At 32.3% G+C, this 18,725-nt stretch overlaps 1 protein-coding gene across 1 annotated transcript; it reads right to left on the bottom strand.

Annotated features, from left to right (window-relative positions):
* Positions 1-1,260: 1,260 nt before the first annotated feature.
* LOC132740091 (ADP-ribosylation factor 4) lies at positions 1,261-17,589 on the bottom strand. The gene is made up of 6 exons (XM_060727953.1): positions 17,349-17,589; positions 8,902-8,982; positions 5,931-6,040; positions 4,633-4,704; positions 4,086-4,211; positions 1,261-3,017 (listed from the first exon to the last, which is right to left on the bottom strand). Exons 1-6 carry the CDS (start codon positions 17,413-17,415, stop codon positions 2,934-2,936), a joined length of 540 nt encoding a protein of 179 aa, XP_060583936.1. The 5' UTR covers positions 17,416-17,589; the 3' UTR covers positions 1,261-2,933.
* Positions 17,590-18,725: the final 1,136 nt, after the last annotated feature.

The following is an 18,725-nucleotide window of genomic DNA, read 5'->3' as shown; positions in this document are numbered from 1 at the left end:
ACAAACACCACTCTCTTGTACAGATAGTATTCCAGTTACATTTCCAAACCCTTTGTTTTATCAGAATGTTAAACTACTTCACTAGTGTTGTACATTAACATGTGCCTTATTGAACAGGCTTTTGCTTGATGTTAACCTACACCAAATTAACTTTGTGCAGACATATCATGTTGCAAATTTGAAATTTTCTCCGATTTTTGCCCACTTTTTATTTTTCGAGGAATTCAAAAGTTGAAAGTAATACTCTTAATATATACTTTTGCAACCAAGAGTTTGTCTTTTGTCACATCTGTTTACAAGCTCGATGAACGATAAATTATCAGACACTACCTGTGTGTTTACATTTAATAAGTAAACAAATGACTTTAACCAAGATTTTTTATGTCCAAGTTAGAAATCTTATATACATATTGCTAAGAGTATTTATACTGTTTAGTAAGATATTTTATTTACATATAACAAACATTTTATCACACTTCTGACTGGATACTCCAATTCAAAAAGTAATGGATGAACAAAGCTAGATTGTCCACTGTTTTTATTAAATCACATTTGAGGCTGACAATATTTGTTCTTTGTACCTTATTTTTGACAAACTTAATTCTATAAATAATTCACTACATACACATACATGTATATGAATTTATAGAATGCATTCTTTTTAGTATATCGGTTCATATCAATAAACTATCAAAAAAATTTTTTTCAACCCTTAATAAACATTAACCCATGTTAATACCAAATTACATTTAAAACACACTTCATGTAAAAATAATACTTGTTATTTCACAGCAAATAATCTATTTCTATTTATAAAAGAAACAAATGCATCCATTACAACATTCTTTTTAGCCTATAATCCTAAATATATAAAAAAAAAAAACAGAAAAGAAACCTTCATTGTAACTCACTTTATCATTTTCTTTATTTGATCACAACAAGCAGCCTTTCAAATGTGTTTTAACATTGATGTTTTCTTCTCCACTAAAATGCTATATTTTCCACTATGGCAAGTTTTGGATTTGACTATTAACAGTAGTATGACATGTAGTCATAATATGGTGTATTTCGCATCACATTTCCAAATTTTCACAAATACAACATTTTCCATAACTATGCATGAATGTGTACGAAAAAAATCTGTTACCTTTAAACATGGTCAATCTTATGATTATAGTGCAAACAAAAAAAGAAAATAGTTGTGAATTTGATCGTTTTGAAGGGCAGTAAATGTCGGGATTAAATTAGATAGCCACAGAATAAAACATACATGTACTTTATTACACCTTCACAAATGAGCATCACAATCAAATGTTATGAAAATAGCATGCAAATGATCAAACTTTTTGTCAGCATATGCAACATAAACTTATACTTTAACACACGTACATAAATGGAAATAACAATAAAAACAAAGCTTATGTGTCCCCATTGTTTTATATACATTGTATATATATATTTTTGGAATGAAAAATAAAAAAACCTTGATACTGAAATAAAGTTGAAAGATCTGTGATGAAAAAAGCATTAATAAACAGCATGCCATAAATTCATTTCAAAGGATTTTTCACTAAACATAAAACAGCTAATATCAAGCAATTTAGCACAAATTTATTTATTTTTTTCAATATCAAAGTCAGTAAAACACAAGCATGTGACCTTGCTGACTAGACAAACATGTAGTTTTTTTTTTACTAACTCCTGAATTCTTACAAAAAATTCAAATCGGAACAACTTTTCATCAGTGTACCAAACACCAATTCTGAGCCACTGATTTCGACTCATTGCATTTCAGGTTTAGTTATGAATTTTTGTGTTATTGTGTAGATAAAATAATCACATGGGGTAAAGCTTAATATGTTTTTCCACCCATTAAACAATAAACACATTGCCATGGTAACAAAAAAATCTCATTTTTTGTTGCAAAAATATTACATCCATCTTTTTTCCTTCCACACATCACATTAAGGGTCTACACAAAAATAAAAATATTTAATATTTTTCCCTAAAGATCTGTTCCCATCAAACAAAAACAAAAGTGAAAAGTTTCATACCTTACAGAGAAAAGACTTAAATGTTAAAACGACTTATGTACACAATAATAAATAGTCTACAAGCATATATATTAACTTCAACAGCTTAAATTTAAAGATCCTGTATGTCGTCATTAAGGTTGTAATCACACTTAGTGAAATTTTATATATGTATATAATAATGCTTCTAAAACAATTTTCAAACATCAAAGAATATGTAAAATATGTACTGCAAATATTTGTCACATTATATGTAATCATTAAAATATATGATTCATTTCTTATTGAAACATTTGACTTAGACTTTATAGAAAATAAATTTCGATTTACCTCCCTTTATTAACATGAAATGTAAATTCAGTAATATCTTAACAAATAATGCTTTTTGGAACTTACAATATTGATAAATCTTCAATTGAGCATTATATTTCTTATATCAAACCATAAGAAAATTGCTTTACAGGATCTTTAAGCGTACTTTTTTATCATCTTGTTTAAAAATAGCTGGCTCAATTAATTGCCGAAGTCTTTTCATTCCATACACTATTCAGCAATAGCTTAATTTATAGATTTCTAGTAAAGATTAAAAAATTTCAAACATATTGTAAGTTGTAAAGACAAGTTTCACCACTACAACCAAAAACACTTTTTGTAGCAATTTGTAAAGAAAAATTGGGAAAAAAAGTGTTAATTTCATAAGAAGTTGAATTTTAAAGAAATGAACAGGACAACTTTCTCTAAACGATTTAGAAGCCATTCCAAGGAATCATGTAGTTGTTCATGCATGAAATCTTCATCTTTAAACACTTGGAAGAAATCTATAAATTTTTAGCAAGTACTTTTTCTATCCCTATAATTTAGTCCCACAGTCTATAAACTTGTAACACAGTCTAATTATCATCACTTTGAAAGTTCACTGGATAACCAGTCTAGTCCTTCGTACAATCCATTACCTTGAGTAGCGCAAGTTGCTTGGATATACCACTGCAATAGAAGTAAAGACAATAATGATTACTTATATCAGAATTTAGGGCTGTCATTTTAAATTGTGGCATCCAGTGCTTGATGCATGATCAATTCACAACTGTGGATCATCATCAAATGTCAGTTTTAAATTTAACCTATTAATACAACTAATTATGTAAAATCGCAATAAATGAAATAAATGATAACTTTACATTTACATTAGCAAACAATTATGCTTTGTTGATGTTGAAATTATCTGTATATCACATGCCTCAACTGCAGATCCACTTCTATCATATACATACATCATAGCATCTCAAAGAGTTTAACACTATGGTGACACTTTAAAGGTGATTACTATTCTTTAGATTTGCAAAATTAGGAAGACTGCTGAAGCCCTTCCATGCATTTATGATCATTTCAGACACATGTTTGCATCCTAGTAGAACCATTGACATTCTGTATACAAGCTCATTGGACTTTTATATTTTAAACTCGCTGGATAACTTCCTCATACAAAAAAATCCTGAGTCCTTAGTAGGATTCAAACCTAAAGAGAAGAGGGGCAAGGTATTTGAACTTATATTAACCTTAACCACCAACAGTCATGGAGTGAACCACTTTTCAGTGCTTACAGTTAAAGAACAGATGTTTGCCATTGGTATTGAGCAAGGAATTTGCAGTTTTCTCTTACCAGTAAAGCTATTAGGTAAACGATGCAAGTGTGAAATGATATACTGAAAAACGCTGCAAGGGTCGGTTGGAACCCAACAATTTTTTTATTGTATAGCATAAGTTGTACTATGAACAGAAGCCACTTTTGTTAACCTTTAACCCACTGAATTTATGTTACGGCTTTGCCCAGCTTTGAATTTGGACTGATCCTTTAAAGTTTCAGAGATCTGAAAACAAAATATCTGTACAAAACAATTAAGGGACCAACATTATAGAGCCTGGTCAGACTGCGTGAAAGTGCAGGTTGTTCTGAGTCCATGCTGGTGGCAAAGACTAACCACTTTCGGTTCTAATAGGTTAAGGGTTTAAAAGTGTATCAATCAGAATAGAATCTATGAAAAATGTTCTTACTTTTCTGTTTCGTAGCTCATTAAGCTTTAATTTTTCTGTAATTTCTGCACTGCTCATGGCGTTCGGTAAATCCTGCTTGTTTGCAAAAACCAACAAAGTGGCTTCTCTCAATTCATCTTCGCCAAGCTGTGTGTAGATTAAAAGGATACATGTGTATTAAGTATGATAAATCATATGTCATACAGTGAACATTATATGTATGCTTGCCATATTTATCACATACCTGTGCTGATTTTGTGACTCCGTAAAAATGGTATTGCACAGACATGCATATATATTGATGTGACACCACCATAGCGTTAAGATGCGCTAAATACTAGTGTAACACTATAGGCGCTTGGTCATTGGTTGAGGACTTTAGGAGACACCTGCTTATATACTTTATATTAGACACAGACTTTAAGTTTGAAAATGAAACATAATTAATGGCTCATAAAATGATCGATTGAATTATCTAATAATACTTAATATTACACAAGAAGAGAAATTGAAATTACTCTATGCACAGACAATCTTGTTGCATTTATATTTTTAGATTTCAACTTACCATTTTCTGGAGTTCTTCTTGTGCCTCTTGTGCCCTTTCTCTATCATTACTATCTACTACAAATATCAAACCCTGAAAAAATAAACAAGCACAGATTTGACGATGAATTTCGCCTCTCACAAACAAATCAATTCATCAAACATCTTTGGCCTAAGCACTTGACCTGCTGAATTTGAGTAATGGATTTTTCCCTGCTTTGAATTTGGAATAGTTCATTTTACATAAAAATGTGTAAGTTTAAGTGACATTATGCTTATATTTTCATAGTCAAGTTGAGCTGAATTTACTTTATATTTCAAAAGATTGACTGTTCAAATGATGTTTGACCAACAGTTGTTATTGGAAAATGTTCAGGATAAAATTATAAATCTGCCTAAAATATAAAAAGACTGCCCCACTCTTTTTATAAACTGATCATTAGAGGTAAATTCTTATAGATACATGTATTTTCAGAAATTTTATTTGGATCTGTGCATTATTAATAGTTTATGGGAAGTAAATTATTAAATTAAAGGGAGACACAGGCAAAATTTTCATTTCTTAGTTTTGAATCTTTCATTCATTATTCTGTAAATATCATCAAAATGAATACACTAGACAGTCAAAGGAACAAAACTTTTCTCCATATAAAGAATAAAATTGTAGTTTCCTAACTTGACCCGCGTGGGTCAGGTTAGAGTGCTAAGATTTCACAAAAGTTGTCACAGTGAACTCTGGAAAAGTTAAAGAACATGCCAAAATGAATGACTTAGACTTGTTTCAATCATAAAATACCCACAATATCTGTTATTGTAACATCAAGGGTTTATTCAAGTCACATAACTTGTTTTAAAAGTATTCGGTGATTCTGTTGGCGTCTAGATTTCGTTCAACATAAATATATATATTTACACTTCAAACCCAAAACATGTAGAATTAATACAGGAATTCATGCTGGGACTTTAAGAAATGTCATTTTAACGTGATTTGAGTACACAAGATCATTTTCATATTTTTGACATTATTTTGCCTGAGTATCCCTTTAAAAGGAATTATGGCAAAATGAAGTTTATGGGAAGTAAAGTATTAAATTAAAAGGAATTATGGCAAAATGAAAACTTAATTTGATATTCACCTGTTCACTCACTATATACCCTTGGATGGGCATAAAGTCAATTTTAGGGATTTAAATATTACTAGAAATGTGTCCACAGGACAAAGACATGGGTTTATCATCAAAAGTAATTTAATGGGAAAAGTTACAGTCTCAACAACTGTTAGTGAATACAATCTTCAATATAAATGAAAGACAATGTTACCTGTGTATTTTGGAAATAATGTCGCCACAGTGGTCTGATTTTATCTTGGCCACCGACATCCCATACTGTGAAGCTGATATTTTTGTATTCAACAGTCTCTACATTAAAGCCTGGGAAAAATGAAAATTGATATCATTTATAATTGTTCATGTGCAAAATCAAACACTTGAGAAGTATGGTATGAATACAAATGATCTGTATACAATTTCATTTTTTTGCTCTCACAAAGTACTTGAAACTTCCTTTGACTGAATTGTTGAGCAGTGTTATTAAGTCAATGTTTTATTTATTCAGTAGAATTAAAGCAGCACTACTGAGTTTCAAAAGTATTAAAATATAAAATATCTAAAAAGATCAAGTGATGCACTTACAATGGAAAAATCTGCAAACGAAATATACTCAAGAGTAAAATCAGAAATATACTCAAAGAGTTAAATCAAAAATCTTTTTTTTGTTAAGAATTTTTAGCCCCGTTTGATTGAAAGCTTTTCAATTTTTTTGTCATTTTGCACAATACAAATTATTATTCTAGGAAAACTACATTTAGGTGAAGGAATGATCTGAAACTTTGCACACAAGTTATTAGTCCAGACCTAAATCAAATCATACAAAAGTCTTCAAAATATATTTCCAGTCACTTCAAGCGAAAAAAAACCCAGTGGAGTCCCTTTAACAATTTTCTCCAGCTTTTATAAAGTGGTTTCAAAATGTCTCTTTAATATAATTCAGCTTCTGTGTCTTTCTACAACTTTCAAATTCCAGACTAAAAACTTTATACTAATAATAATCTTAAATATCTCACCCTATAACAATAAACTTATGCATGATAAGAACATTGAAAATTGAACAATGCAATGTTTATTATCTATAATTATATGTTGACTTCTTTATGTTGCCCAGCTTGATTTTGGAACAATCCATTTGAGAATACTGTGTTTTCAATTTCAAAATACAAATATTGAACTAACAACCTGGCTCTATACTGGTGAAAAAGGCTAATGAAACTAGAACTATCACTAAATGTGATTAATACCCCCACAAGACTGCTTCGGAAATGAGGATGTTACTAGTAACAGAATACCTTGTAAAAGAATTGAAACATAGAGTTATGGTTGTGGGCAATTAAAGATAGTTGTGGTTCTTATATGTTGCATTTCCTTTCAATGTGGTTGGCCATTGATGAAGTTTAATTGAATTACTCTGTAATAAGTCCAGAAATACAAAGAAAAGGAACAAAGGACAATACACTAAATGTGATTAATACCCCCACAAGTCTGCTTCGGAAATGAGGATGTTACTAGTAACAGAATACCATGTAAAAGAATTGAAACATAGAGTTATGGTTGTGGGCAATTAAAGATAATTGTGGTTCATGTATGTTGCATTTCCTTTCAATGTGGTTGGCCATTGATGAAGTTTAATTGAGTTACTCTGTAATAAGTCCAGAAAGACAAAGAAAAAGAACAAAGGACAATCACTCTATAAATACTGAAGATAGAGTTATAGTTCTTGTGCACTGCACTTCCTCTTATTGTGCTTGACCATTGTATGAAGTTGTTTTGAATTCTAACCAGTACGTTTTAAGTTATGCTCCGGACAAGGAAAAGTATCAAAAGGCAGTAACTCTGTATTTTGTCAAAATGGAGTTATGGCTCTTGTGCACTTTACTTCCTTTTAATGTCCTTGACAACTGTATGAAGTTGTACTGAATTCCAAACAGTAGTTTTCAAATTATGCTCTGGACAAGGAAAAGTAACAAAAGGCAATAACTCTGTAATTAGTCAAGATGGAGTTATGGTTCTTGTGCACTGCACTTCCCCTTATTGTGCTTGACCATTGTATGAAGTTGTTTTGAATTCCAACCAGTAGTTTTCAAGTCATGCTCTGGACAAGGAAAAGTAACAAAGGGCAGTAACTCTGTAATTAGTCAAGATGGAGTTATGGTTCTTATGCACTGCACTTCCTCTCAATGTGCTTGACCATTGTATGAAGTTATAATGAATTCCAACAATTAGTTTTCAAGTTATGGTCCGGACAAAAGAAAGCAATGGAAAAGTAACAATGGGCAATAACTCTGTAATTAGTCAAGATGGAGTTATGGTTCTTATGCACTGCACTTCCCCTTATTGTGCTTGACCATTGTATGTAGTTATATTGAATTCCAACCATTAGTCTTCAAGTTATGCTCTGGACAAAAAAAAGAAGGCAATTGAAAAGCAACAAAGGGCAATAACTCTGTAATTACTTTAGATAGAGTTATGGTTCTTGTGCACTGCACTTCCCCTTATTGTGTTTGACAATTGTATGAAGTTGTTTTGAATTCCAACCAGTAGTTTTCAAGTTATGCCACGGACAAGGAAAAGTAACAAAGGGCAATAACTCTGTAATTAGTCAAGATAGAGTTATGTTTCTTACGCACTGCACTTCCTCTCAATGTGCTTGACCATTGTACGTAGTTATATTGAATTCCAACCATTAGTCTTCAAGTTATGCTCCGGACAAGGAAAATGCAACGGACAAAAAAAAGCAATGGAAAAGCAACAAAGGGCAATAACTCTGTAATTACTTTAGATAGAGTTATGGTTCTTGTACACTGCACTTTCCCTTATTGTGTTTGACAATTGTATGAAGTTGTTTTGAATTCCAACCAGTAGTTTTCAAGTTATGCCCCGGACAAGGAAAAGTAACAAAGGGCAATAACTCTGTAATTAGTCAAGATAGAGCTATGGTTCTTGTGCACTGCACTTCCTCTCAATGTGCTTGACCATTGTATGTAGTTATACTGAATTCCAACCATTAGTTTTCAAGTTATGCTCCGGACAAGGAAAATGCAACGGACGTCTGGACCGACCGACCAACCACCGGGTGACTCCTATATACCCCCCAAACTTCGTTTTTGGGGGTATAACTAGTTTCACACTGCATTAATTAATTTCTTTAACAAATAATTATTAACAAAATAACTTTATACCTATGGTTGGAATGGTAGTCACAATTTCTCCAAGCTTTAATTTGTACAGAATTGTCGTCTTCCCGGCAGCATCAAGTCCAACTTAAAAAAAAACAAAAACAACAACATCTAATTAATATTCATCTCATTCAAAATCTTCATAATCATAATGACCTCTGAAATCATCACATATAGCTTTAAAGTGATTTTTCTTTATAAATATTTCATTCAATCTCTCCTTTATCTTTGCTGTGTTTTACATAGAAATTCAGAAAGGGAAGAGTTATAGGTCTTAGAATTTCAGTGAATCACAAACAATTAAATGGTTAAAAACATTGTGTATAGCTTTAAGTATATAGAGACAGTACTTGGTTTACACATAATTTATTTAGTTTGATTGTGTAGGAAGCTTAATTGTTATAGACACACTCTCGAGCCTGTTTCTGGAACTGACCACAGGGTGTTCACTAGTCATGAAATCCTGAGGGTCATTTTGACTAGGTTTTACTGACTACAAGGCCAAATCCCTATGATTTTAACAAAATTTGACCCTCCAGTGTAAATTCTGAGGGTCAAATCAGGCCTTTTGGAAATTTGAAGGGTCAAAGAGTCATTTCAAGGGTCAAAACGACTCCCTGTGACCAGTATGCCTTATTCTCATCGATTTGTACCTTCCTATCGATTCGTGACCTAAATAAATGTCTGGTAAAAACACTCCTGCAAGGACATACACCATCCGAAAACTACACTTGTAAGTTTTAGTAGACACTCGTTTTGGCAATTCTATCCAATCAAAAAGCGTAATTGAACAGCTGTAAATGTGCCTACCCACAGTCCATTAGATGACCTAATTACTTTAAAATATTCAATATTGATGTTATAATTTATTAAACACACTTACAGTAAAGCAAAAAAAAATATATTCATAATGCTGTAAAAATTAACTTACGACTGCAGGGACTACCTTGGACTGAAAATTTAGGGAGAAGTGATTTCTCCCTTTAGAAAAAAATAGGGAGAAAATTTGAAATTTAGGGGGGAGTGATCATCAAATCGAGTTACATCATTGGATTTTTTTTCTAATTCTATTTCACAAAATATACATGTACACCTTTATATGTACATGCATATGAAATATACATGTATATGGCATGGAAAATAAACAAATGTGTACAGTACTGGACACGCGAAACCCGCAAAAGTCGCGTTATGCCGCGAGTGCAGTCTATGACGCGACACTACGCGGTAAAACATCGCCGCGTGCAAGTTTGCCGAATTTCATGGCGGTTCACGAAAAATCGTCGCGATATATCGCTGTAATTTACGGCGAATCTTCAGCAATAATTGTATTAGAAAGTACTTCTTGGTCATTCCGTGGTCTTTAATTTTGAAAACTTTAAAAAAATCTTGTAAATGTCATGTATATTTATAAATATTTAGCATTTGAACATGTACAGCGTATACATTTTGTATACTAAAACAAAGCAATCAGGTGCTGGTGAAAATTAGTTAACAATAAAACGAGATTGAAATTACAAAAGGTAATTGGTACTACATCAAAGAACGCACGATAACAAATTGTCCAATTGTTATTTTGATAATAATACAAATGTAATTAAAATCCATTGTTTACTTTCGCACATATTCTATTTTTAGAACAATGCAAAGCGACATTTAGCACCGATTCACAGGTGTAACTAATTATTACGTCTAGTACGCTAATTATGATTGTTGAAAATTGTAAAAGTTTATCACTTAAATTGAGACATTTTTTACCTTCAATTTCACAAGTAAAAAATGCCAGGTGCATGAGTAGGTGATGAGTAGCAAGATGCAAATCAGATTTTTTTTTATTTCCGCCAAATCAGCCAGGGCATTCGACCCGAAAAATTCCCTCGAAAACAAAAATAAAATCGGAGTTAAATCACACATTTAATATGTAAAGTAACGAGTGACCATTCATGAGGTAAAATTAGGGTGTTACTATTTAAAGTATTTACATAAATAGTGACCAACCAGGGAAGGATATTTTCCTTACGTCACGCAGTACTGCATGCGCGCGGCAATTAAGTTGTATTAACTAATAATAGCACGTATCAAATTAAGGTGTGGAAACGGGATTAAAAATTTTTTTGTTCAATTAATGAATATTTGTAAAGCATTAATATGGTCACTAGTTTACCATGTGGTAATTTTAATGTGCTTTGGGGTACATGTTTGTTTGTTTATGACTGACGACACAGATTAAATACTAAGCCCATGCAATAAAACATTTCTGGTAGCAGCGGGAATTCTGTCATAAAATTGACCGAAAAAATAAATTTTTGGAAGCTGTGGTCCTTTCATATGCATTATTGTTTTGATAGCAGACACACGTATTGCACAATTTCTTCAAGATCATAAAAATGTAAATAAAATATCACAATCAAAATGCACTTACGATTAATAATATGTCAATAATTGACACAATCAATATCCAACATTTTTTTTTACTTGAGCAATAATTAAACATATGTAATCATTCCTTGACAAAAAGAAATGACAGTTCTTTTCTGATATATAAAAAAGAGGTGGAAGTCAATCGAGTGTCGTCATTTCTTTGATGATTCGGCAACAACTACAGGTGTGTAAACATCAAAGATTCACAGATTCTTCAGTAGAGCCGACCAATCATTTGTCATAGGTCATTTCGTGTGTAAATTTTGTATTTATTATTTAACAATGGAAACATTATATTCCTTATATATTATATATTCCTTATATTTATGGATGCTTCTTTTTGCGCGAGTGTTTTTGTGTCTTTTAGCGCTATGGAATTTCAACAATCGGCGATAATTTTCGGTAACTAACAATTAAATATTTTAACATTTTTAAAACAGGGGTGCAAATATCCGCCATTCAGAAATTATAGGAGACAAATCTTGCGTGTGTTATTTTTTACAGACGTGTAATAAATTGAGTAATGATCACCCTAGAGAACGAAATGTCCCGGTGATCCACTATAACTCTTCCAGGTCGTACGGGAATATTTACGCAGGATTAGTTTATCACATCGGTAATTTGACCATGCTTGAATTTATGTCTTATGTAACGTTTTCAATATGGGGATACATTTAGAAATGAACAAGTTAATGTCGTATCAATTATGTATCTTTTTATGTAACTAAATATCTTTTTACACATATATTATATTTATATCTCTACTTTAAACTCAATATGTATCCCCCCTAAAAAATAGTTTTACACGTGTACATGTACACTATTTACCTGCCGATGGAGCCGCATACTTGTACTGCGTCGCATTTATACATTGAATTTGAGGTCATGATTCCGCCATTCACGGAAAGTTTTTAACGGTGTTATTTGATTTCGCCGTGGTTATTTATATTTGCTGTTGGCATCAAAGATAAATAGAGAAAGGGCATTTTAGCAAATTACAAGATTTTCTTGATACAACTTCGTGTAGATCTACTACTTAATTTTCGTACTTGTACATGTATATCTGGTTTCAAGTTCACAGAGTACAATTATAAATAGATCTACATTTATTATACAAATGAACAATCATGTATTATTCCCCGCGAATCACGGCAAATGTTCACGGCAAAATCGCGGCAATTGTCTCAAGTTGCCGCGAATTCGCTCGTGTTGTAAAGCATGAGAGTTCGCCGCGAATACGTGAATTGTGCGGGTTTCGCGTGTCCAGTACTGTATTTGAAAATCGCTATGATGATATTTAATGAAGTATTAGTTGCTCAATAAAGTTTATTTAAGCATTTCATTTACATCAACACAACATTTTTATTTTTTTTTTAGGTTCAACAGTTTCTGACTCTAACTTTTAAATGCAATTTATTTAGAAGAAAAGTTCTTTAATTCATAATAATTATCCAAATTCTATCAATTTACATCAGTTTTAATGATGAATATTACTATCATAAATGTAATGGTGATAACAAACGTATATGGGATATTGTAAATCAAACAGGACATATAGTGGAACTAGTAAATCAAACAGGACATACAGGGGAACTAGTAAATCAAACAGGACATATAGTGGAAATTGTAAATCAAACAAAACGTTTAGGGAATACTGTAAATCAAACAAAATGTACAGGGGATATTGTAAATAAGACACAAATATACGTTTGAGGTAACTTAATTATGAATTAGCTTGCTTTTTCATGTTTTTATCATCTGCTGCATTCATATCAGCTTTAATTTACCATATAATCAATGCGCTATTTTTAGCGATGTGAGTTTCCAAGTGTGAATTCCAAATGTCGCTATGGCCACGCTTCAGCGCGTGTGCTAATTACATCAGATTACACAATTAAATCTGCCTTCAGGCAGTATTATCGAGTGGAGAAATATACATGTCAGACACTTCATAGAGATTTTAGGGCGACTAGAATTTCGCTTTTCAGATCATATAGGGCGAATTGAGAATATTTACGGCAAAGTTTTCGCCTGACTACGCCCTGAACTAGGGGTGCAACGATACAGCCAAACCCGTATTGCGATATATTGCGATATAGACAACCTGTATTGCGATACGTATTGTGGTACAGTGTATACTAAAATAATTAAAGAAAACATGTTCGGTATAACAGTTTCAGAAAAGTACGTACGTGACGGTAGGTCGTATCTAGGGTCTAAAACACGAATCATATTCTTAAATCCATCATTTGAGACAACACTAAACGGTCGAAGATCATTAACAATGAATTTTCCGACGGCTTGTGTTATGTCCTTATACCGCTGACTTGTAGGCTTGTATTTGGAAGTCTGCCCAAAAGAACTCATAATTGTCGGCTGCTTTACGGTTGACGCTGTTGCCGCGATCAAACTAGTACCAGACTTGCATGCACCTTGTCGCAGATTGATTTTGTGGTGTCGAGTCAAATGTGTATTTAGATTTGTGGTCCCTCCGCTGTAGCGAATATCCATCTTACATTTTTTACAAACAGCTATGCCGTCCTCAATTTTTCCTGTAGATTTTCTTTTTTTTAAGTTGAATTCCACCCATATTTTACTTTTAGCTTTCTCATTTTCAATTAGTTCAAAATCTTCTTTTTCCATTTTTTTATTTCAGTTTATCAACAATTTTAATCATTCCTAACTTAAATTGCGTAACTGTGTGTAATTTAATAAAGCGTGATCAAAGCCGCACTCTGAAAATGACGTCACACGATTCTGCTACTCGCGCGGTAAGATCAAAGAGCTTCGTCAGGAAAAGTTCGCCGGGCGTTTCTTTATACATCACAGGGATCGACTAGTGTCGGCAATCTTTTCATGTTTCATTGATGTTTTGTTTTTGATGTCGTAAATCGTTGCTTACTGATTCAAAATTGAAGTTTCTACATTCATGTTATTTCGGCATAAATATTAAAGAAAAAACCGCAATACAGGGCAGCTGCACCGCGGTACGTATCGACCCGAGACTGTATTGCAATATACCGGTATATCGTTGCACCACTACCCTGAACGCAGTCCCTGCAATTACATTTACTATCAGATCGGACTTAAAATAACCATGCTAACATTTAGTGGTGTGAACACATATATTTTGATAACGTCACAGGGTGAATCGGAATTCACAAATCGATGGGAAAGCGTCCAGCTGAGCAAGACAGTCATGGTTGACATGTTCAGATGCTCTTATCTTTGAGCAGTTGTTATAAGAAGTAATCTAAAGTTTTTGAACCTAAGATATGGAATTTAATTAACAAATGCACTAATTGCATAGCAAGTATGTCTGATATCTGTTGAGCATGTGCAATTTTTCAAAATAAAGAGTCACAAACCAACGAGAGAAAAGCATACTGAGCACTGAGAGTAAAATTTCTTGGGCTGATTTATCCATGGCAAATGATCTTGGACACGGAGTCCAAGTTATTTATCTCTCATCCCTGATTCAGAAATTATAATCAGTAGTTGGTCACTATCATAGATTATTCCAGGTTAGATATCCAGGACTGAAGTGGCTAGCCGTACGGCTAACCAAAATTTCTAGCCGTACGTGAGTCACGTACAACTAGCAAGGACACACTGTATTGGCTAGCCGTACGGCATTTTCAAAATAAGATGGAAGTCGAAAATGCATATGTTATTTTATGACTTTAAGTGAGGATTTGAACCAAGAAACAGCAATTGTCTTCGTATTTTTACTTTTTACTTTTAGAGATTAATCGCCTTGTTGGCTACAGTACAGTAAAAAAAGTATGAATATCGATCTTTCATATCAAGACGTTGAGAAAAAATAGCGTTTGTCGCAGTTAAATAACATCAATTGAAATAGTTTACAACATTTTGATGATTATCCGTTTTTGTTTAATTAAGTTTAATTTTCGACACCTTTTAAATGAAAAATTATTTTTGTTGTTGGGCTCTGATAATAATATTGCGTCAATTACCGACGGTACTGTATAGCAGTTTGTCCATCATTAAGGAAAGTTTGCATGTTCCGTGAAATGCATTTTAAAATCGTATTGTCAGTCCCTGGTTAGGCTTTAATTAAGGCTTATTAATTGATTGTGCTTTTAAAAAAGTTTTATGTTCGATATTCGGTGTGCCTAAAATACGTAAAGTGGCGTAAAGAGACGTAAAGTAAATGACTACCGGCGTAAAGTGGGGAAAAACTGGCATCTGGCGTCAAATCGACAAACTCTTTAGGCACACCCTTCGATATTTATCTACTGTATTTGAAAATTATACAATTATTTTTGCTTTTCACCGTTGTTTTTTTTCAATGTTCTTTTTATTTATTCCACTCTGATCATTATTTATTCGATCAATGTGCTGAATAAGGCCATCCTTAAAAAAATGTTTGTTTGCAGTAACCCGACCCAGAATTTTCAAGGTGGGTAGGTAGGTCGATTTTTTTTTTTGAACTGTACTCCCAAATAAACATGGAATTTCAAAATGCTGGACAATATATGCTTTGATAATCTGGTAACAATTAATAAATTGTTTACTGAAATTCTCAGTCTGAATTCTAATTTAATAAGACCTACATATTAACCTTTAAAAGAATGAAAACAAAGCACAAGGCATAATTTTTTATTCAAATTTTTTTTTTTTATCCAGACCATGAAAAAAAATTTGAGTAGGGGCAAATTTTGTGAGTCGGTCGCTTTACTGCAAACAAACATTTTTTTAAGGATGGCCTAAACAAAAATTCATCTTTCATACAAATAAAACAACACATCATAATCATGAGGCACAAAATAACATATGCATGTTTGACTTCCATATAATTTGGAAAAGTGCCGTACAGCTAGACAATACAGTGAGTCCTGGCTAGTCGTATGTGACACACGTATGGCTAGAACTTTTGGCTACATGGGTGAAAGATGGAAATTTTAAAAATCCTGAAAATCCTGAATTAAGCAGTTTTTCTACAGTTTTACATAGGAAATAGAAGGCTTTCAGGAGACTGAAAATCCTGACTTCAGGAATAACCCTGAAAACTTTCATCCATGTGGCTAGCCATACGGGCCCGTACGGCTAGCCACTTCCATCCAGGAAAGCCTGTTTGGTGTAGACCGACTGCCGAGATATGAACAAAAAATGTTGAAATCAAAGAAACAAATATAATATAAACTACAGGACACCATATGTTTCTTCATATCATTTTATATCAGTCATGGTATTATAGGTATTCTGTGCCTCTTCAAGCCAACCCATATCCGGCGGCACGAAATACCCAAATATACCCAAATACACCCAAATATTGCCCAAATATACCCAAATATAGCAATATTTATTTTTGTTTGTATAAAATATAGATTATAATGAGAAATAAATAAATATTTATAAAATGACATGACTAAGCCTGCTATAACTTTCATTCATTCCGTTGAAATGGGCAGTTAAGATGTTGTAAGAAAATAAAGTTGTGACATTTGCTTATCTACAATATCGCTTCTTTATGAATGCAATTTTAATTCAAGATATGATATTTGTTGTCTACACTTACATTTTTAAGGTGTAATTTTGTTGAAATTTCATATCATAATAGAGGAAGAAGTCCATGTTATTAAAAAAAAGCTTTAATGGAGTACATATACTGTATCTTGGTTCAAAACACAATGATAGGAAAATGTATATTTGGGTATGTTTGATTATATCTTAGTGAAAGTGTATATTGTATTCATGATTAAAACAGCACTTTTTTTATTAAAAACATTTATTTTTTAGTATAAATTGGACAATATTTGGTATATTTAGGCAAATATTTGGGTATATTTGGGCAATAATTTGCAATTGCCCAACCCATATCTAGCTAGAATCATAAAAAAATGTTAAGAAAACCTAGTAGGATGTTTCTCATCAGGTCCTCTCACAAATTTCACAACTGGCCAGTGACTTATTAAAAACTCATAATATTAATCATAATGACATGCCATGACTAAAGTTATCATTTTGTCAACAAAACACAAAAAAATAAAATTGAATTTACATACCCATAAGAATTCTCATGTTTTTCTTTCCAAACAACCGATTGAAAACGCTCGATAACGTCAAACCCATTTTGATTTACGGTCTCTTAGCAATAGGTAAATAAAGAACTGATATCATACAACAAAGGAATTATATAATTTAACTTATGTTTTGCTTTACTAATCGAAAATTAAAGAAATTCAACGCCTGCCACGTCAGTTTTGCCAAACACACCAAACCGGAAGTGACAGATTTGCAGAAATTATAATTACCGAAAAGAATATAAACAGTACCAAAGCATCCGAACTAGCAAAAATAAGACTGTTTTAGAACCGAAAGTTGGCAATATGAGCGCATTATGTATATACACACACTAGTACATTAAAGTTCCAGAAATTCCTGATTCTTTCATTATTTCATGAATCTTTTAAGTTTTGTTGTATTCTTAATCACAATCATTATCATTCATTTAGATGTACTTATTTTTGAGCATTCAATGAGAAGATATAGGCCTACTATTGTTATACAATAATATCGGGGTATGTACTTTATATTTGTATGTCAGTTTATCTAAATATAAATTTTGAGAATTTATCAGAGGTTTAATGTAAAGTATAGCTTGTTTTGAAGTGTATACATGTAGTGTAAATACTACTTTTCTAACAAACTACACTCCTTTAAATTGATAATTATCCCTTGTCTAAAATCATAATATTACACTTAACTTCAGCATATTGGTAACGTGTTTTTGATATTAAACACGTTAATTCTTTTCATATTTGTAAATAATTTTCTAAAGAATATGCTGCACTTTTCTATCGTGATTGGAATACTAAGCATTTTATGTACATTGTATTTGAACCACTATATATAACGGAAATATACGTTTAAAAGCCATTTCTAATGTAGTTAATTAATATATGTATAAATGCCATTTATAATGTAGTTGAACCGCTAAAAAGAGTGTTTATCTTTGATTTTCTCTCGAATTTTTATTCTCTGATAAAATATATATATTTCTGTCATGGTTGAATAGCGAGTTTTAGGAGACGGGAACGGTAACTTGCACTTCCCAGTACATGGACAGGTTCAATCAAACCGGACCCGCAACATATTCAACTTTGCAGTTTTGGGCGTTCTTAAAGAATTCAGTTTGTTCTATCCTTTTTTTAGTAATTCATACGAATGATTGATGAATGCATGTAATCTATGTTTCATAAGGGCCCATCGTAGAAAAGTAGCTTTCGCTATCGAGTACAGACCCAAGAAATGCACAATGTTATTTTGAAGCACACATTGGTAAAAATTTACCGTCATGAATTTTCGCCAGAGTATTAGCCAGACAGAGAAGTTTTGAGTTGAAAAGTAGGTGGTCAATATTAGACAAAGAATGTAGAGTA

Source organism: Ruditapes philippinarum, unplaced genomic scaffold, assembly GCF_026571515.1.
Source record: "Ruditapes philippinarum isolate M1 unplaced genomic scaffold, ASM2657151v2 ctg4653_1_1_1_1, whole genome shotgun sequence".
In the NCBI taxonomy this organism is placed as follows: domain Eukaryota; kingdom Metazoa; phylum Mollusca; class Bivalvia; order Venerida; family Veneridae; genus Ruditapes; species Ruditapes philippinarum.
The sequence above is the reverse complement of the archived record's forward strand: the minus strand, read 5'-3'. Positions and strand labels throughout refer to the sequence as shown.